Source organism: Pseudochaenichthys georgianus, chromosome 10, assembly GCF_902827115.2.
Source record: "Pseudochaenichthys georgianus chromosome 10, fPseGeo1.2, whole genome shotgun sequence".
NCBI lineage: Eukaryota > Metazoa > Chordata > Actinopteri > Perciformes > Channichthyidae > Pseudochaenichthys > Pseudochaenichthys georgianus.
The window spans coordinates 20,846,923-20,866,842 of NC_047512.1; the positions used below are offsets into that span (position 1 = coordinate 20,846,923).

The 19,920-nt window shown below is 42.1% G+C and overlaps 5 protein-coding genes across 5 annotated transcripts in view; all 5 read right to left on the reverse strand.

Moving 5' to 3' along the window:
- The window catches only part of LOC117453601 (cadherin-related tumor suppressor-like), a 221,288-nt gene that overhangs the window by 82,757 nt on the left and 118,611 nt on the right, over nucleotides 1-19,920 (reverse strand).
- LOC117453896 (protocadherin beta-16-like) lies at nucleotides 930-8,086 on the reverse strand. Its single transcript, XM_071204676.1, has 3 exons — nucleotides 5,508-8,086; nucleotides 1,410-2,501; nucleotides 930-1,001 (listed from the first exon to the last, which is right to left on the reverse strand). The coding sequence occupies exons 1-3, from the start codon at nucleotides 7,890-7,892 to the stop codon at nucleotides 930-932; spliced, it is 3,549 nt and encodes a 1,182-aa protein (XP_071060777.1). The 5' UTR covers nucleotides 7,893-8,086.
- LOC117453612 (protocadherin beta-16-like) lies at nucleotides 9,043-11,601 on the reverse strand. The gene has a single exon (XM_034092496.2). It carries the CDS (start codon nucleotides 11,494-11,496, stop codon nucleotides 9,043-9,045), a length of 2,454 nt encoding a protein of 817 aa, XP_033948387.1. The 5' UTR covers nucleotides 11,497-11,601.
- LOC117453897 (protocadherin gamma-A1-like) lies at nucleotides 13,126-15,645 on the reverse strand. Its single transcript, XM_034092934.1, has one exon. It carries the CDS (start codon nucleotides 15,529-15,531, stop codon nucleotides 13,126-13,128), a length of 2,406 nt encoding a protein of 801 aa, XP_033948825.1. The 5' UTR covers nucleotides 15,532-15,645.
- LOC117453898 (protocadherin gamma-A7-like) lies at nucleotides 15,766-18,846 on the reverse strand. The gene is made up of 3 exons (XM_071204677.1): nucleotides 18,352-18,846; nucleotides 16,281-17,064; nucleotides 15,766-15,798 (listed from the first exon to the last, which is right to left on the reverse strand). The coding sequence occupies exons 1-3, from the start codon at nucleotides 18,663-18,665 to the stop codon at nucleotides 15,766-15,768; spliced, it is 1,131 nt and encodes a 376-aa protein (XP_071060778.1). The 5' UTR covers nucleotides 18,666-18,846.

Sequence of the window (19,920 nt, forward strand, 5' to 3'; positions counted from 1 at the left end):
ATATGAAACAAATGCAGTTACACTGATGCAGTGGCGGCTCCAGAGTATTTTTGTTGGGTAATCTATGGTAGGGCTAACCCATACAGTGGGGCTCAAATCAGTATTTGCAAGGTAATTATATACACGCTCCTCTTGACAGTGAAACGCCACGGTTTAGATTATTTCCCTGTCTCAATCCAAATTGAACTGTGTGAAATAAAAAGGCACATTTGTCTTGTAGTAAATAAAAAGGGCGACCTGGAGCCAATCCTGCAATTTCCCCACAAGTGAAAGAGTTGACATGCTGAAAACCCAACCCCTGCAGGGGGGTCTGGGGGGATTGTCCCCGAGGAGATTTTTTGAAATACTAACATAAAATACACATTCTGGTACTCTCTTGAGAAGAAAAATAAATACATCTATTACTACACGACATATTTAAAAAAAATGAATGCCATTTTAGTTTTTTGTTACTTTGTTCTGAAAGCTGAACCTGCTGCTCCTCACATGAGAAGAGGGAAGAGGCTGTGTGAATGACTTTACATTGTGGATAAGGGTGGATAGCCCTCATTGTTCTGTGTGTCAAAATGAAAGAAAGCCCACACACCTATCAATCATCAAACCGTGGGGTCTTATTTCATTACGTGTTGATTTCTATCAACACGTAATGTTGTATCGATGTATAGAGATGTACTACAGCGAAAGTATTCTCTGTCGGGACTTCCTGCAACAACACCACGCCGTTATCTTGATTCTGATTGGCCAGAAGACATTATCAAAGATGTTCTATTGAGAAGACGATCACCATGTGACAAAAGTTTTCAAAACCGTTTCTATTCTTCGGTATTTCCAGACAAGTGGCTACTGAAATCAATCTTACTAACTGCTGTCTGTGCAATTTACTCCGCGCGAGTTAGCGGACTTTATTTTGCTTACTTTAACATAATTTGTCATGGTGGGGCTAAGCCATGTCTTGGTATGGCTGTAGCATACCCCAGCCATACCATGGCGACGCCACTGCACTGATGATCAAGAGAATGTAAAATCAGAAAATAACCTGGCCATTTACTTGGCATAATGATATTTTCCAATATATGTTGTTTTATAATTATGCCCTAAAGTGATATTTTCACATATCTGAGCGAAAAATGATCAAATTAGTGTCTTTGAAGAATAGTCTTCAGGAATAGGAGGTATGAAGCATAGGCGAAACAAAAAAACAGCACATGGGTGTACTCTACTGTTGTCAGCGTTAAGTCTCACTGTCCATGGTGCTGAGTACAAATGTGGTAATAACTTAATCTCTCAGGCTTTGATTAACTTTCTCTTTTGAGATGCTACTGAGAGCAACCAAGTAAATGCAATGCATGCAATACAATGATTGTGAAGTTCTTAAAAGGGGAATTATTATGATATGTACAGTTTCTAACCTCTAGAGGAGAGTCGGGTTCATCCAGGATGCTCTTTTCACTCTGTATCCGCTGCATCGTCCCTGTAGAACTGGGGTCCATTATCAGCACGTTCTGACTACCGGCTCCGCCGAACTTACAGTCACTCTTTCTGGAGTCAGTCGTCCTGCACACCTCGTAGTTGTACACGTGTTGGAGAGTCCCTGTCCCCAAAGTGTCTGAGTAACGTGGAGGATAATAAGGAATCACAGGGAGATTGGAGTGACACATGATGCGAGACTGTCTCCACCTGTAGATCTTCACTGATATAATAACCACTAAACACGTGATGAAGAGGAAGGACACTACAGCCAGAGCCAGCACTAAGTAAAAAGTCAGGTTGTCATTGTACTCCTTGTCCTGTGTAAAGTCAGTGAACTCAGACAGCACTTCCGGGAAGCTGTCAGCCACCACCACGTTAACAATGACTGCAGCTGAACGAGAGGGCTGCCCGTTGTCCTCCACTATAACAGACAGTCTTTGTTTCACAGCATCTTTATCAGTCACCTGGCGGATAGTCCTTATTTCTCCATTCTGTAAGCCCACTTCAAACAGCGCCCTGTCTGTGGCTTTCTGCAGTTTATAGGAGAGCCAGGCATTCTGTCCAGAGTCCACATCAACAGCCACCACTTTAGTGACCAGATAGCCCACATCTGCTGAACGAGGCACCATCTCAGCCACCAGAGAGCCAGCAGTCTGGACTGGGTACAGGACCTGAGGAGGGTTGTCGTTCTGGTCCTGGATCAGTATTTTCACAGTCACGTTGCTACTGAGTGGAGGAGAGCCTCCATCCTGAGCTTTGACCCGGAAGTGGAAGTCTTTGATCTGCTCATAGTCAAAAGAGCGCACTGCATGGATGACTCCACTATCAGCACTAACGGACACATAAGAGGAGACTGGCACTCCGTTAACAGAGGAGTCCTCCAGGATGTAAGAAACACGGGCATTCTGGTTCCAGTCAGCGTCTCTGGCTCTCACTGTGAACACAGAGAGGCCTGGTGTGTTGTTTTCTACAATGTAGGCCTCATATGAGCTGCTCTCAAAGACAGGAGCGTTATCATTCACATCAGAGATCTGCAAGGTGAGAGTGACGCTGCTGGAGAGGGAGGGCACTCCCTCATCAGAGCAGGTCACTGTTATATTATACTGAGAAGCTATCTCTCTGTCTAAAGCGACCTCTGTAACTAAAGTATAAAATCCATTTAATGTAGATTGTATTTTGAAGGGAATATTAGCATCTATATTACACTCTACCTCTCCATTATTCTCTGAATCTGGATCATTTACACTTAACATAGCTATAACAGTATTAGGAGGTGAGTCCTCTAACACAGTCTCGGATTTGGAAAGCACGTTAATGTAAGGACTATTATCATTTATATCAATAACATCTACAACAACTTTAGTGGAATCAGAGAGTCCTCCGCTGTCTACAACTTCAATGTCCATTTGATACATCTTCGCCTTTTCATAATCTAAGTCACCGATAAGGATAATTTCCCCGGTTTTTATATTTATCTTAAAAAGTTCAGATAAAACACGTTTGCTGGTGGATATAAGATATAATATTTCTCCATTCACACCAATGTCTTTATCTGAAGCACTAACAGTCGTTACGCTGGTGCCTTTGGGAGAATGTTCTTGTATTTTTGCTCTATACAGCGGCTTATTGAATGTAGGTGCGTTGTCATTCACATCTAATACATTTACAAATATCTGCATTGTCCCTGACATCTGCGGCTCTCCTCCATCTATAGCGGTTAACAAAAGTGAAATGTAGTCCTGCTGTTCTCTATCTAGAGGCTTCTGTAGAACTATCTCGACTTTCTTACTACCGTCTGCTTGATTTTGTAGTTTTAATATGAAGTTATCAGTAGGTGTAAGTGAGTATCGCTGTAAGCCATTAATCCCGATATCGGAATCAATTGCTTTTTCCAAAATGAATTTCGATCCTATGACAGCAGACTCGCTAATTTCAAATCGTTTTTCTGCGTTTGTAAAACTGGGTGTATTATCATTTATGTCGGTGATCTCCACTGTTACACGAAACATTTCCATTGGATTTTCCAGAATTAACTGGAAATGTAAAGCACAAGGCGTCGTCTCTCCGCACAAAGCCTCTCTGTCTATTCTCTCCTGAATGAGAAGGACTCCCCTTTCTTTATGCAGCCCGATGTATTCTACGCTGCCTCCTGTATTGACACGAGCTTTACCTGATTTCAGCCTTTTAAGATCTAAACCTAAATCCTGAGCGATGTTACCAACAACAGAGCCTTTCGACATTTCTTCGGGGATGGAATAACTGACCTGCCCGATCACGTAGCTGAGGCATAGCAGCGAGAGAAACAACAGTACTTGCCGTCTCATTGTTCTGTCTGGAATCGTTTCCTGCACCGTTAAAACAAATACATCCCAATTCAGTCAATGCCAAAGTAGAAATCAAGAAAAACCGTCCACACTCCAACTTCAGTAGGAAAAACAAAGCGTCCAGAGATGTAAATCCTCTCAGGGCTCCATATACGCGCAGACTGTTTGCTCCGTCTTTCTCCGGTTATGACTCCCGTGTAATATACACGAATGGGCAGGACAGACAGAAAGATATAACCTCTAATTCACAACACGCTTGCCAATAGCGACCCTCTGAGTTGAAAATACAAATTACAACAAGTGATATGAAACAAATGGAGTTACACTGATGCAGTGGCGGCTCCAGAGTATTTTTGTTGGGTAATCTGTGGTAGGGCTAACCCATACAGTAGTGGGGCTCAAATCAGTATTTGCAAGGTAATTACATACACGCTCCTCTTGACAGTGAAACGCCACGGTTTAGATTATTTCCCTGTCTCAATCCAAATTGAACTGTGTGAAATAAAAAGGCACATTTGTCTTGTAGTAAATAAAAAGGGCGACCTGGAGCCAATCCTGCAATTTCACCACAAGTGAAAGAGTTGACATGCTGAAAACCCAACCCCTGCAGGGGGGTCTGGGGAGATTCTCCCCCAGGAGATTTTTTGAAATACTAACATAAAATACACATTCTGGTACTCTCTTGAGAAGAAAAATAAATACATCTATTACTACACGACATATTTAAAAAAATGAATGCCATTTTAGTTTTTTGTTACTTTGTTCTGAAAGCTGAACCTGCTGCTCCTCACAGAGAGAAGAGGGAAGAGGCTGTGTGAATGACTTGACATTGTGGATAAGGGTGGATAGACCCGATTGTTCTGTGTGTCAAAATGAAAGACAGCCCACACACCTATCAATCATCAAACCGTGGGGTCTTATTTCATTACGTGTTGATTTCTATCAACACGTAATGTTGTATCGATGTATAGAGATGTTACAGCAAAAGTATTCTCTGTCGGGACTTCCTGCAATAACACCACGCCGTTATCTTGATTCTGATTGGCCAGAAGACATTATCAAAGATGTTCTATTGAGAAGACGATCACTACGTGACAAAAGTTTTCAAAACCGTTTCTATTCTTCGGTATTTCAAGACAAGTGGCTACTGAAATCAATCTTACTAACTGCTGTCTGTGCAATTTACTCCGCGCGAGTTAGCGGACTTTATTTTGCTTACTTTAACATCATTTGTCATGGTGGGGCTAAGCCATGTCTTGGTATGGCTGTAGCATACCCCAGCCATACCCTGGCAACGCCACTGCACTGATGATCAAGAGAATGTAAAATCAGAAAATAACCTGGCTATTTACTTGGCATAATGATATTTTCCAATATATGTTGTTTTATAATTATGTCCTGAAGTGATATTGTCACATATCTGAGCGAAAAATGATCAAATTAGTGTCTTTGAAGAATAGTCTTCAGGAATAGGAGGTATGAAGCATAGGCGAAACAAAAAAACAGCACATGGGTGTACTCTACTGTTGTCAGCGTTAAGTCTCACTGTCCATGGTGCTGAGTACAAATGTGGTAATAACTTAATCTCTCAGGCTTTGATTAACTTTCTCTTTTGAGATGCTACTGAGAGCAACCAAGTAAATGCAATGCATGCAATACAATGATTGTGAAGTTCTTAAAAGGGGAATTATTATGATATGTACAGTTTCTAACCTCTAGAGGAGAGTCAGGTTCATCCAGGATGCTCTTTTCACTCTGTATCCGCTGCATCGTCCCTGTAGAACTGGGGTCCATTATCAGCACGTTCTGACTACCTGCTCCGCCGAACTTACAGTCACTCTTTCTGGAGTCAGTCGTCCTGCACACCTCGTAGTTGTACACGTGTTGGAGAGTCCCTGTCCCCAAAGTGTCTGAGTAACGTGGAGGATAATAAGGAATCACAGGGAGATTGGAGTGACACATGATGCGAGACTGTCTCCACCTGTAGATCTTCACTGATATAATAACCACTAAACACGTGATGAAGAGGAAGGACACTACAGCCAGAGCCAGCACTAAGTAAAAAGTCAGGTTGTCATTGTACTCCTTGTCCTGTGTAAAGTCAGTGAACTCAGACAGCACTTCCGGGAAGCTGTCAGCCACCACCACGTTAACAATGACTGCAGCTGAACGAGAGGGCTGCCCGTTGTCCTCCACTATAACAGACAGTCTTTGTTTCACAGCATCTTTATCAGTCACCTGGCGGATAGTCCTTATTTCTCCATTCTGTAAGCCCACTTCAAACAGCGCCCTGTCTGTGGCTTTCTGCAGTTTATAGGAGAGCCAGGCATTCTGTCCAGAGTCCACATCAACAGCCACCACTTTAGTGACCAGATAGCCCACATCTGCTGAACGAGGCACCATCTCAGCCACCAGAGAGCCACCAGTCTGGACTGGGTACAGGACCTGAGGAGGGTTGTCGTTCTGGTCCTGGATCAGTATTTTCACAGTCACGTTGCTACTGAGTGGAGGAGAGCCTCCATCCTGAGCTTTGACCCGGAAGTGGAAGTCTTTGATCTGCTCGTAGTCAAAAGAGCGCACTGCATGGATGACTCCACTATCAGCACTAACGGACACATAAGAGGAGACTGGCACTCCGTTAACAGAGGAGTCCTCCAGGATGTAAGAAACACGGGCATTCTGGTTCCAGTCAGCGTCTCTGGCTCTCACTGTGAACACAGAGAGGCCTGGTGTGTTGTTTTCTACAATGTAGGCCTCATATGAGCTGCTCTCAAAGACAGGAGCGTTATCATTCACATCAGAGATCTGCAAGGTGAGAGTGACGCAGCTGGAGAGGGAGGGCACTCCCTCATCAGAGCAGGTCACTGTTATATTATACTGAGAAGCTATCTCTCTGTCTAACTCGCTGTCTGTCACTAAACTATAGAAATTATCTGTAGATGTTTTTAAAGTGAATGGTACATTTTCACAGATCACACATTTTACGTTTCCGTTTTCTCCCGAGTCTAAGTCCTCAATATTTATCATTGTAACGACTGTATTGAGTTCGGAATCCTCTGATATCACATTTGACTTCGACATTATGTTAATTTCAGGCTTGTTGTCATTTACATCTTGCACATCGACAATTAATTTGCAAGAATCTGTGAGTCCTCCCTCGTCACTAGCAAGTAAATTCATTTGAAAGTGTCTTGACTTTTCGAAGTCAATATTTCCGATCAATGAAACTTCGCCATTTTCTTTATTCACCTCAAATATCTTCCTTACATTTTCCAACGTATTTGTGATTGAATACGTTATTCTACCATTAGAACCCTGATCTGCATCTGAAGCTGTGACAGTGGCAACAACTGTGCCTTTAGGTGAGTTTTCAGTAACTGCAGACTTGTATGTGGGCTGTGTAAAAACGGGGGCATTATCATTATGGTCTAAAACTGTAATAACAATCAGCATTGTCCCTGACATCTGCGGCTCTCCTCCGTCTACAGCCGTTAACACAAGAGATATCTGCTCTTGTTTCTCTCTGTCTAAAGGCTTCTGTAGCACCATCTCGACGTGTTTATTCCCATCTGCGTTATTGTGGATTTTCAGAGCAAAATTATCAGTTGGTTTTAATTCGTATCTTTGAACACCATTATTTCCAACATCAAGATCAACTGCTCGTTCAAGCACGAATTTTGCCCCGATCACCGCAGACTCACTTATTTTAAAAGTCATCTCGTTTTTTTCAAAGGTTGGTGCGTTATCATTGATATCTGTTATCTGTACAGTAACACTGTAAAACTCCATAGGATTCTCCAAAATAATCTGAAAATGTAAAGCGCAAAGTGCGGTCTCTGTACACAGCACCTCTCTGTCGATTCTCTGTTTCACGAGGAGGACTCCTCTTTCTCTGTTCAGCTCGATGTACTCGCCGCTATTCCTCGTATAGATTTTAGCTTTGCCCGATATCAAACGTTTGTTATCCAAACCCAAATCTTGCGCAATATTGCCGACTAAAGAGCCTTTCGCCATTTCCTCCGGAACAGTATAGCTGACCTGCCCGAAAACAGATTCGAGGGAAAGGAGAGAGATAAACAGCAGTACTTGCCGATTCATTGTTCAATCCGTTTTTTTCCACCAAGAGACTCCACGGTGCTTACATCCAAAACACAGATATCCTCAGATTCCAATGTCAAAGCTCAAAAGAAAAGCAGCATATCCCAATCATTTAAAACTAAAGGCTTGCAGATAAAAATCTCTCCTTTTATATTTCCAAAAAATATCTCCAAAACGGAATCCTCCGTGTTTGCCCGTCGTGATCTCTTTGTACTGTGACGCTGCTACATGGGAGGTGCTGATACAACGTGCTGTAACCACCAACACGCTGGTCAACAGCGGCCCTAAGAGTCCATATTAGAAAACTGCAGAACACCGACTACAATTCAGCTCAGGAGAACACACTGCACCTGGAAATCGAACTGCAATGGGTCTACTTTAGTTATACAGCATCTTTGATTTAACCAACGACAACAAATACATATCATGAGAATGCATCATGTGCACCGTTTATGGAGTTTAATAATATATTTGAAGAAGAAGGATGCAAAATAAAGGATGGACATCGTGTCTATCATGAAACATGTTTCAGAGATTGTGGTAAATCTAAAATCTAAATGGAAAGATCAAAAGGGAAAATTATTTCTCTAAATAATGATAAGTGAACAATAACACGAAGAATAAACAACAAGACCGACGATAAAAATGTGGAAACAGCCACTGACAGAGGATACACATGGGGGTGAACTGTGTATGTTGCTGTCCCCAGTGCTGACACAGACCATCTTCAAATTATGGAAAAGGTCCAAGACTGCACAAGCTGTTTTCAAATATGTGATGCCTCAGGGATGAAATATATAGAAACTATCAATACAATTTTTCATTGCAATAATTCTTCTTGAGAGTTTATTCCTCGACTAGGTACTAATAATACTACAACGAGGCTATGTTACTGCTGATTATGGAAATGGTATTATTATTACTGCTATTATAAAACAAATATAACCACAACATAACGCATCGTTTCCTTCAAGGACATGGGTTGAAGATGTAAATATAGGGCATTTATTTTGGGGAATAATCATGTGAATCGCAAATTGTCGGTCACTGAGGGCAACATTGCAAATAACGTGGTACGAGCATTTGTTTGTTACTCAAAGGGAAAATAGTGCAATTAATGACATTTAAATAATACATTACTGAAACGGTATTAAAGCAGGCTAACCTCTAGAGGAGAGTCAGGTTCATCCAGGATGCTCTTTTCACTCTGTATCCGCTGCATCGTCCCTGTAGAACTGGGGTCCATTATCAGCACGTTCTGACTACCTGCTCCGCCGAACTTACAGTCACTCTTTCTGGAGTCAGTCGTCCTGCACACCTCGTAGTTGTACACGTGTTGGAGAGTCCCTGTCCCCAAAGTGTCTGAGTAACGTGGAGGATAATAAGGAATCACAGGGAGATTGGAGTGACACATGATGCGAGACTGTCTCCACCTGTAGATCTTCACTGATATAATAACCACTAAACACGTGATGAAGAGGAAGGACACTACAGCCAGAGCCAGCACTAAGTAAAAAGTCAGGTTGTCATTGTACTCCTTGTCCTGTGTAAAGTCAGTGAACTCAGACAGCACTTCCGGGAAGCTGTCAGCCACCACCACGTTAACAATGACTGCAGCTGAACGAGAGGGCTGCCCGTTGTCCTCCACTATAACAGACAGTCTTTGTTTCACAGCATCTTTATCAGTCACCTGGCGGATAGTCCTTATTTCTCCATTCTGTAAGCCCACTTCAAACAGCGCCCTGTCTGTGGCTTTCTGCAGTTTATAGGAGAGCCAGGCATTCTGTCCAGAGTCCACATCAACAGCCACCACTTTAGTGACCAGATAGCCCACATCTGCTGAACGAGGCACCATCTCAGCCACCAGAGAGCCACCAGTCTGGACTGGGTACAGGACCTGAGGAGGGTTGTCGTTCTGGTCCTGGATCAGTATTTTCACAGTCACGTTGCTACTCAGTGGAGGAGAGCCTCCGTCCTGAGCTTTGACCCGGAAGTGGAAGTCTTTGATCTGCTCGTAGTCAAAAGAGCGCACTGCATGGATGACTCCACTATCAGCACTAACGGACACATATGAGGAGACTGGCACTCCGTTAACAGAGGAGTCCTCCAGGATGTAGGAAACACGGGCATTCTGGTTCCAGTCAGCGTCTCTGGCTCTCACTGTGAACACAGAGAGGCCTGGTGTGTTGTTTTCTACAATGTAGGCCTCATATGAGCTGCTCTCAAAGACAGGAGCGTTGTCATTCACATCAGAGATCTGTAAGGTGAGAGTGACGCTGCTGGAGAGGGAGGGCACTCCCTCATCTGAGCAGGTCACTGTTATATTATACTGAGAAGCTATCTCTCTGTCTAAAGCGACCTCTGTAACTAAAGTATAAAATCCATTTAATGTAGATTGTATTTTGAAGGGAATATTAGCATCTATATTACACTCTACCTCTCCATTATTCTCTGAATCTGGATCATTTACACTTAACATAGCTATAACAGTGTTAGGAGTTGAGTCCTCCAATACGGTCTCTGATTTAGAAACAATGTTCATGTAAGGATTGTTGTCATTCATATCAATAACATCTAGTAGGACTTTAGTGGAATCAGAGAGTCCTCCGCTGTCTACAACTTCAACATCCATTTCATAAATCTTAGCTTTTTCATAATCTATTTCACCAATTAGGACAATTTCACCAGTTTTTGAATTAATCCTAAACATTTCAGATAAAGCACTTTGACTGGTAGATATCAAATATGACACTTCTCTGTTTGAGCCGATGTCTTTATCAGATGCACTAACAGTCGTTACGCTGGTGCCTTTGGGAGAATTTTCTAGTATTTTTGCTCGATACAGAGGTTTAGCAAATGTAGGTGCGTTGTCATTCACATCTAATACATTCACAAATATCTGCATTGTCCCTGACAACTGCGGCTCTCCTCCATCTATAGCGGTTAACAAAAGTGAAATGTAGTCCTGCTTTTCTCTATCTAGAGGCTTCTGTAAAACCATCTCGACCTTTTTAATTCCCCCTGCCTGAATTCCAGGTTTTAATACAAAGTTATCAGTAGGTGTAAGTGAGTATCGCTGTAAGCCATTAATCCCGATGTCAGAATCAATTGCTTTTTCTAATACAAATTTCGATCCTATGACAGCAGACTCGCTAATTTCAAATCGTTTTTCTGCGTTTGTAAAACTGGGTGTATTATCATTTATGTCGGTGATCTCCACTGTTACACGAAACATTTCCATTGGATTTTCCAGAATTAACTGGAAATGTAAAGCACAAGGCGTCGTCTCTCCGCACAAAGCCTCTCTGTCTATTCTCTCCTGAATGAGAAGGACTCCCCTTTCTTTCTTCAGCCCGATGTATTCTACGCTGCCTCCTGTATAGACACGAGCTTTACCTGATTTCAGCCTTTTAAGATCTAAACCTAAATCCTGAGCGATGTTACCAACAACAGAGCCTTTCGACATTTCTTCGGGGATGGAATAACTGACCTGCCCGATCACGTAGCTGAGGCATAGCAGCGAGAGAAACAACAGTACTTGCCGTCTCATTGTTCTGCCTGGAATCGTTTCCTGCACCGTTAAAACAAATATATTCCAATTCATTCAATGCCAAAGTAGAAATCAAGAAAACCGTCCACACTCCAACTTCAGTAGGAAAAACAAAGCGTCCAGATATAAATCCTCTCAGGGCTCCATATAAGCGCAGACTGTTTGCTCCGTCTTTCTCCGGTTATGACTCCCGTGTAATATACACGAATGGGCAGGACAGACAGAAAGATATAACCTCTAATTCACAACACGCTTGCCAATAGCGACCCTCTGAGTTGAAAATACAAATTACAACAAGTGATATTAAACAAATGGAGTTACACTGATGCAGTGGCGGCTCCAGAGTATTTTTGTTGGGTAATCTATGGTAGGGATAACACAGTAGTGGGGCTCAAATCAGTATTTGCAAGGTAATTATATACACGCTCCTCTTGACAGTGAAACGTCAAGGTTTAGATTATTTCCCTGTCTCAATCCAAATTGAACTGTGTGAAATAAAAAGGCACATTTGTCTTGTAGTAAATAAAAAGGGCGACCTGGAGCCAATCCTGAAATTTCCCCACAAGTGAAAGAGTTGACATGCTGAAAACCCAACCCCTGCAGGGGGGTCTGGGGAGATTCTCCCCCAGGAGATTTTTTGAAATACTAACATAAAATACACATTCTGGTACTCTCTTGAGAAGAAAAATAAATACATCTATTACTACACGACATATTTCAAATAATGAATGCCATTTTAGTTTTGTGTTACTTTGTTCTGAAAGCTGAACCTGCTGCTCCTCACAGAGAGAAGAGGGAAGAGGCTGTGTGAATGACTTTACATTGTGGATAAGGGTGGATAGACCCGATTGTTCTGTGTGTCAAAATGAAAGACAGCCCACACACCTATCAATCATCAAACCGTGGGGTCTTATTTCATTACGTGTTGATTTCTATCAACACGTAATGTTGTATCGATGTATAGAGATGTTACAGCAAAAGTATTCTCTGTCGGGACTTCCTGCAACAACACCACGCCGCTATCTTGATTCTGATTGGCCAGAAGACATTATCAAAGATGTTCTATTGAGAAGACGATCACTATGTGACAAAAGTTTTCAAAACCGTTTCTATTCTTCGGTATTTCCAGACAAGTGGCTACTGAAATCAATCTTACTAACTGCTGTCTGTGCAATTTACTCCGCGCGAGTTAGCGGACTTTATTTTGCTTACTTTAACATAATTTTTCATGGTGGGGCTAAGCCATTTATTGGTATGGCTGTAGCATACCCCAGCCATACCATGGCGACGCCACTGCACTGATGATCAAGAGAATGTAAAATCAGAAAATAACCTGGCTATTTACTTGGCATAATGATATTTTCCAATATATGTTGTTTTATAATTATGCCCTAAAGTGATATTTTCACATATCTGAGCGAAAAATGATCAAATTAGTGTCTTTGAAGAATAGTCTTCAGGAATAGGAGGTATGAAGCATAGGCGAAACAAAAAAACAGCACATGGGTGTACTCTACTGTTGTCAGCGTTAAGTCTCACTGTCCATGGTGCTGAGTACAAATGTGGTAATAACTTAATCTCTCAGGCTTTGATAAACTTTCTCTTTTGATATGCTACTGAGAGCAACCAAGTAAATGCAATGCATGAAATACAATGATTGTGAAGTTCTTAAAAGGGGAATTATTATGATAGGTAGTTTCTAACCTCTAGAGGAGAGTCAGGTTCATCCAGGATGCTCTTTTCACTCTGTATCCGCTGCATCGTCCCTGTAGAACTGGGGTCCATTATCAGCACGTTCTGACTACCGGCTCCGCCGAACTTACAGTCACTCTTTCTGGAGTCAGTCGTCCTGCACACCTCGTAGTTGTACACGTGTTGGAGAGTCCCTGTCCCCAAAGTGTCTGAGTAACGTGGAGGATAATAAGGAATCACAGGGAGATTGGAGTGACACATGATGCGAGACTGTCTCCACCTGTAGATCTTCACTGATATAATAACCACTAAACACGTGATGAAGAGGAAGGACACTACAGCCAGAGCCAGCACTAAGTAAAAAGTCAGGTTGTCATTGTACTCCTTGTCCTGTGTAAAGTCAGTGAACTCAGACAGCACTTCCGGGAAGCTGTCAGCCACCACCACGTTAACAATGACTGCAGCTGAACGAGAGGGCTGCCCGTTGTCCTCCACTATAACAGACAGTCTTTGTTTCACAGCATCTTTATCAGTCACCTGGCGGATAGTCCTTATTTCTCCATTCTGTAAGCCCACTTCAAACAGCGCCCTGTCTGTGGCTTTCTGCAGTTTATAGGAGAGCCAGGCATTCTGTCCAGAGTCCACATCAACAGCCACCACTTTAGTGACCAGATAGCCCACATCTGCTGAACGAGGCACCATCTCAGCCACCAGAGAGCCACCAGTCTGGACTGGGTACAGGACCTGAGGAGGGTTGTCGTTCTGGTCCTGGATCAGTATTTTCACAGTCACATTGCTACTGAGTGGAGGAGAGCCTCCATCCTGAGCTTTGACCCGGAAGTGGAAGTCTTTGATCTGCTCATAGTCAAAAGAGCGCACTGCATGGATGACTCCACTATCAGCACTAACGGACACATAAGAGGAGACTGGCACTCCGTTAACAGAGGAGTCCTCCAGGATGTAGGAAACACGGGCATTCTGGTTCCAGTCAGCGTCTCTGGCTCTCACTGTGAACACAGAGAGGCCTGGTGTGTTGTTTTCTACAATGTAGGCCTCATATGAGCTGCTCTCAAAGACAGGAGCGTTATCATTCACATCAGAGATCTGCAAGGTGAGAGTGACGCTGCTGGAGAGGGAGGGCACTCCCTCATCAGAACAGGTCACTGTTATATTATACTGGGAAGCTATCTCTCTGTCTAAAGCAACCTCTGTAACTAAAGTATAAAATCCATTTAATGTAGATTGTATTTTGAAGGGAATGCTACCATCTATATTACACTCTACCTCTCCATTATTCTCTGAATCTGGATCATTTACACTTAACATAGCTATAACAGTATTAGGAGGTGAGTCCTCTAACACAGTCTCGGATTTAGAAAGCACGTTAATGTAAGGACTATTATCATTTATATCAATAACATCTACAACAACTTTAGTGGAATCAGAGAGTCCTCCGCTGTCTACAACTTCAATGTCCATTTGATACATCTTCGCCTTTTCATAATCTAAGTCACCGATAAGGATAATTTCCCCGGTTTTTATATTTATCTTAAAAAGTTCAGATAAAACACGTTTGCTGGTGGATATAAGATATGATATTTCTCCATTCACACCAATGTCTTTATCTGAAGCACTAACAGTCGTTACGCTGGTGCCCTTGGGAGAATGTTCTTGTATTTTTGCTCTATACAGCGGCTTATTGAATGTAGGTGCGTTGTCATTCGCATCTAATACATTTACAAATATCTGCATTGTCCCTGACATCTGCGGCTCTCCTCCATCTATAGCGGTTAACAAAAGTGAAATGTAGTCCTGCTGTTCTCTATCTAGAGGCTTCTGTAGAACTATCTCGACTTTCTTACTACCGTCTGCTTGATTTTGTAGTTTTAATATGAAGTTATCAGTAGGAGTAAGTGAGTATCGCTGTAAGCCATTCATCCCGATATCGGAATCAATTGCTTTTTCCAAAATGAATTTCGATCCTATGACAGCAGACTCGCTAATTTCAAATCGTTTTTCTGCGTTTGTAAAACTGGGTGTATTATCATTTATGTCGGTGATCTCCACTGTTACACGAAACATTTCCATTGGATTTTCCAGAATTAACTGGAAATGTAAAGCACAAGGCGTCGTCTCTCCGCACAAAGCCTCTCTGTCTATTCTCTCCTGAATGAGAAGGACTCCCCTTTCTTTATGCAGCCCGATGTATTCTACGCTGCCTCCTGTATAGACACGAGCTTTACCTGATTTCAGCCTTTTAAGATCTAAACCTAAATCCTGAGCGATGTTACCAACAACAGAGCCTTTCGACATTTCTTCGGGGATGGAATAACTGACCTGCCCGATCACGTAGCTGAGGCATAGCAGCGAGAGAAACAACAGTACTCGCCGTCTCATTGTTCTGTCTGGAATCGTTTCCTGCACCGTTAGAACAAATATATTCCAATTCAGTCAATGCCAAAGTAGAAATCAAGAAAAACCGTCCACACTCCAACTTCAGAAAAACAAAGCGTCCAGATATAAATCCTCTCCGGGCTCCATATAAGCGCAGACTGTTTGCTCCGTCTTTCTCCGGTTATGACTGCCGTGTAATATACACGAATGGGCAGGACAGACAGAAAGATATAACCTCTAATTCACAACACGCTTGCCAATAGCGACCCTCTGAGTTGAAAATGCAAATTACAACAAGACATATGAAACAAATGCAGTTACACTGATGATCAAGAGAATGTAAAATCAGAAAAGAACCTGGCCATTTACTTGGCATAATGATATTTTCCAATATTGTTTGGTAATAATGTCCTGAAGTGATATTGTCACATATCTGAACGAAAAATGATCAAATTAGTGTATTTGAAGAATATAGTCTTCAGGAATAGGAGGTATGCAGCAAGACGAAACGAAAAAGCAGCACATGGGTACTTTACTGTTGTCAGCGTTAAGTCTCACTGTCCATGGCGCTGAGTAAACATGTGGTAATAACTTAATTTCTAATAATAATTAACAATAATAATAATAATAATAATAACTTAACTTTCTCTTTTGAGATACTACTGAGAGCAACCAAGTAAATGCAATGCATGCAATACAATGATTGTGAAGTTCTTAAAAGGGGAATTATTATGATATGTACAGTTTCTAACCTCTAGAGGAGAGTCAGGTTCATCCAGGATGCTCTTTTCACTCTGTATCCGCTGCATCGTCCCTGTAGAACTGGGGTCCATTATCAGCACGTTCTGACTACCGGCTCCGCCGAACTTACAGTCACTCTTTCTGGAGTCAGTCGTCCTGCACACCTCGTAGTTGTACACGTGTTGGAGAGTCCCTGTCCCCAAAGTGTCTGAGTAACGTGGAGGATAATAAGGAATCACAGGGAGATTGGAGTGACACATGATGCGAGACTGTCTCCACCTGTAGATCTTCACTGATATAATAACCACTAAACACGTGATGAAGAGGAAGGACACTACAGCCAGAGCCAGCACTAAGTAAAAAGTCAGGTTGTCATTGTACTCCTTGTCCTGTGTAAAGTCAGTGAACTCAGACAGCACTTCCGGGAAGCTGTCAGCCACCACCACGTTAACAATGACTGTAGCTGAACGAGAGGGCTGCCCGTTGTCCTCCACTATAACAGACAGTCTTTGTTTCACAGCATCTTTATCAGTCACCTGGCGGATAGTCCTTATTTCTCCATTCTGTAAGCCCACTTCAAACAGCGCCCTGTCTGTGGCTTTCTGCAGTTTATAGGAGAGCCAGGCATTCTGTCCAGAGTCCACATCAACAGCCACCACTTTAGTGACCAGATAGCCCACATCTGCTGAACGAGGCACCATCTCAGCCACCAGAGAGCCACCAGTCTGGACTGGGTACAGGACCTGAGGAGGGTTGTCGTTCTGGTCCTGGATCAGTATTTTCACAGTCACATTGCTACTCAGTGGAGGAGAGCCTCCATCCTGAGCTTTGACCCGGAAGTGGAAGTCTTTGATCTGCTCATAGTCAAAAGAGCGCACTGCATGGATGACTCCACTATCAGCACTAATGGACACATAAGAGGAGACTGGCACTCCGTTAACAGAGGAGTCCTCCAGGATGTAAGAAACACGGGCATTCTGGTTCCAGTCAGCGTCTCTGGCTCTCACTGTGAATACAGAGAGGCCTGGTGTGTTGTTTTCTACAATGTAGGCCTCATATGAGCTGCTCTCAAAGACAGGCGCGTTATCATTCACATCAGAGATCTGCAAGGTGAGAGTGACGCTGCTGGAGAGGGAGGGCACTCCTTCATCTGAGCAGGTCACTGTTATATTATACTCATAGGATCTCTCTCTGTCTAACTCACTATCTGTAACTAATCTATAAAAATCATTGGTGGTCGTTTTTAAAGTGAATGGTATATTTTCGTTTATAAAACATTGCACTTTTCCGTTTTCTCCAGTGTCTTTGTCGTTAATATTTATCATTGTAACGACTGTGTCGAGTTTGGCATCCTCTGATATCACATTTGACTTCGACATTATGTTAATTTCTGGCTTATTGTCATTTACATCTTGCACATCGACAACTAATTTACAATAATCTGTGAGTCCTCCCTCGTCACTAGCACGTAGATTTATTTGAAAATCTCGCGATTCTTCAAAATCGATATTCCCAATTAAAGTAACATCTCCAGTTTCCTTGTTTATATTAAACATTTTTCTGACATCGTCTAACGTATTTGTAATTGAATAAGCTATTTTACCATTAGAACCGTGATCTGCATCTGAAGCTGTGACAGTGGCAACAACTGTGCCTTTAGGTGAGTTTTCCGTAACTGCAGACTTGTATGTGGGCTGTGTAAAAACGGGGGCATTATCATTAGCGTCTAAAACTGTAATAATAATCAGCATTGTCCCTGACAGCTGCGGCTCTCCCCCGTCTACAGCCGTTAACACAAGAGATATCTGCTCTTGTTTCTCTCTGTCTAAAGGCTTCTGTAGCACCATCTCGACGTGTTTATTCCCATCTGCGTTATTGTAGAGTTTCAGAGCAAAATTATCAGTTGGTTTTAATTCGTATCTTTGAAGATCATTAAGTCCAACATCAAGATCAACTGCTCTTTCCAGCACAAATTTTGCTCCGGTGATTGCTGACTCGCTAATTTTGAATTGGATTTCCCTTTCTTCAAAGGTGGGTGCATTATCATTGACATCTGTAATCTGGACTGTCACACTGTAAAACTCCATAGGATTCTCCAAAATAATCTGAAAATGTAAAGCACAAGGCGTCGTCTGTCTGCAGAGAGCCTCTCTGTCTATTCTCTGTTTCACGAGGAGGACTCCTCTTTCTCTGTTCAGCTCAACGTACTCATCGCTGTCTCGGGTATAAATTCGAGCTTTACCAGAAGTCAAACGTGTGCTTTCCAAACCTAAATCTTTTACTATGTTGCCTACTAAAGAGCCTTTTGCCATTTCCTCCGGTATTGTGTAGCTCACCTGCCCGATAACCGAGCCGAGCGAAAGGAGGGAGATGAACAACAGCGCTTGTCCTTTCATTGTTCAATCCTTGGTTTTTTTCAGCAAAATTCCACAGTCTGGGTAAATGTCCAACCAATGGCAATCCACTCCGATGTCGAACGACAATTTCAAAGCTAAATACTCCACACAGTAAATAGAAAAGTCTCAAATATCGTCGTGAGTTTTTTGATATTCAACACATCCCGAGTCAGTTGTCTTGCCGTCGTGTTCTCTCTTCTTTATGATGATGTTACATGGGAGGTGCCGCTACAGACCTACTCTCAGCCGTGCACACTCTGGTCAACAGCGGCCCTTAGAGTCCACCATGGAAAACTGCAGCAAATCAACATCAACCAATCTGCCCATGCAGACTTATTGGAAATGTTTGATTTGAAATGAGGTAACAATAGTTACATAAATGGTCACATAAAAACAGTTTTATGGTCAAGATATCTCTCTTTTGTTTGACTCTTTATCAATATAACTATGTTCCAAAAAACATAAACAAGCCTACATCTGAAATAAATTGTAAATGTAAAACAAATAGATTTGATTGAAATCAATACTCACATAATCAAACAATGTAAAATAAAGGAATGGAGGTCGCTGTCCAGGGCAATGAAATTATTAAAGTCTAAAAACAGCCAACATTGCAAGCACAAGTCCTTTCATGCAGGCAAGTAATGCAACCATGTGAGAATAATGATGTAAATGATTTTTATAAAAATATATTTATTGATGTATATTATGAGAACATGTGTGTTAAGAGTCAGCATTTTGATTTTATAAGAAAGGCCACCTAATTGTGACGTCTGTAGTCAACGCACTATAAAGGACTACATTTCCCACGGCGCCTGTGCTAAAAGCCACAGTGATGGGCAATCTCTTGAGAGAGAGACGCCGTCGAGGAACAGTTTTTAACCGTACACGTACACGTACAAATCGTACACCCTTTAAGTTATGAAGTTATATAGCATTATCAACAAAGAAAGAATGCCTAAGTAGTTTCTTATTTTATTTGAGTTTTGCCTATTTCTTTTGAATATTGTAAAGGCCTATTTTCTTTGTTGCATGTGCAAAAGTTTGTTATTTTATTTTGAGCAAACACATCGCAACATCATCACTATCGGAGGTCAAGCAACACTTCAAACTGTGAGTAATTTAAAGGAAAGAAACGAGTTAGAACTGTCTGTTTAAGGCGTCTGGCTTGAAGCCTTTTTTTAATATTGAAGTTAAAAGCATCAATCTGTTGCACTTTGAGAGCAACATTAGGAGATCTATGGATACATCTCTC

Bases quoted from the DNA above. Each gene is read 5' to 3' on its own strand.
- LOC117453896 (XM_071204676.1), bottom strand. From the start codon at position 7,892: ATGAATCGGCAAGTACTGCTGTTTATCTCTCTCCTTTCCCTCGAATCT. The intron at 2,502-5,507 runs GTTAGAAACTGT...CTCACCTTGCAG, and splicing joins AACCTGACTCTCCTCTAGAG to ATCTCTGATGTGAATGATAA. The intron at 1,002-1,409 runs GTTAGAAACTGT...CTTGATCATCAG, and splicing joins AACCCGACTCTCCTCTAGAG to TGCAGTGGCGTCGCCATGGT.
- LOC117453612 (XM_034092496.2), bottom strand. From the start codon at position 11,496: ATGAATTGGAATATATTTGTTTTAACGGTGCAGGAAACGATTCCAGGC.
- LOC117453897 (XM_034092934.1), bottom strand. From the start codon at position 15,531: ATGAGACGGCGAGTACTGTTGTTTCTCTCGCTGCTATGCCTCAGCTAC.
- LOC117453898 (XM_071204677.1), bottom strand. From the start codon at position 18,665: ATGAAAGGACAAGCGCTGTTGTTCATCTCCCTCCTTTCGCTCGGCTCG. The intron at 17,065-18,351 runs GTTTTACAGTGT...TCCACTGAGTAG, and splicing joins ATTTTGGAGAATCCTATGGA to CAATGTGACTGTGAAAATAC. The intron at 15,799-16,280 runs GTTAGAAACTGT...TTTTCAACTCAG, and splicing joins AACCTGACTCTCCTCTAGAG to AGGGTCGCTATTGGCAAGCG.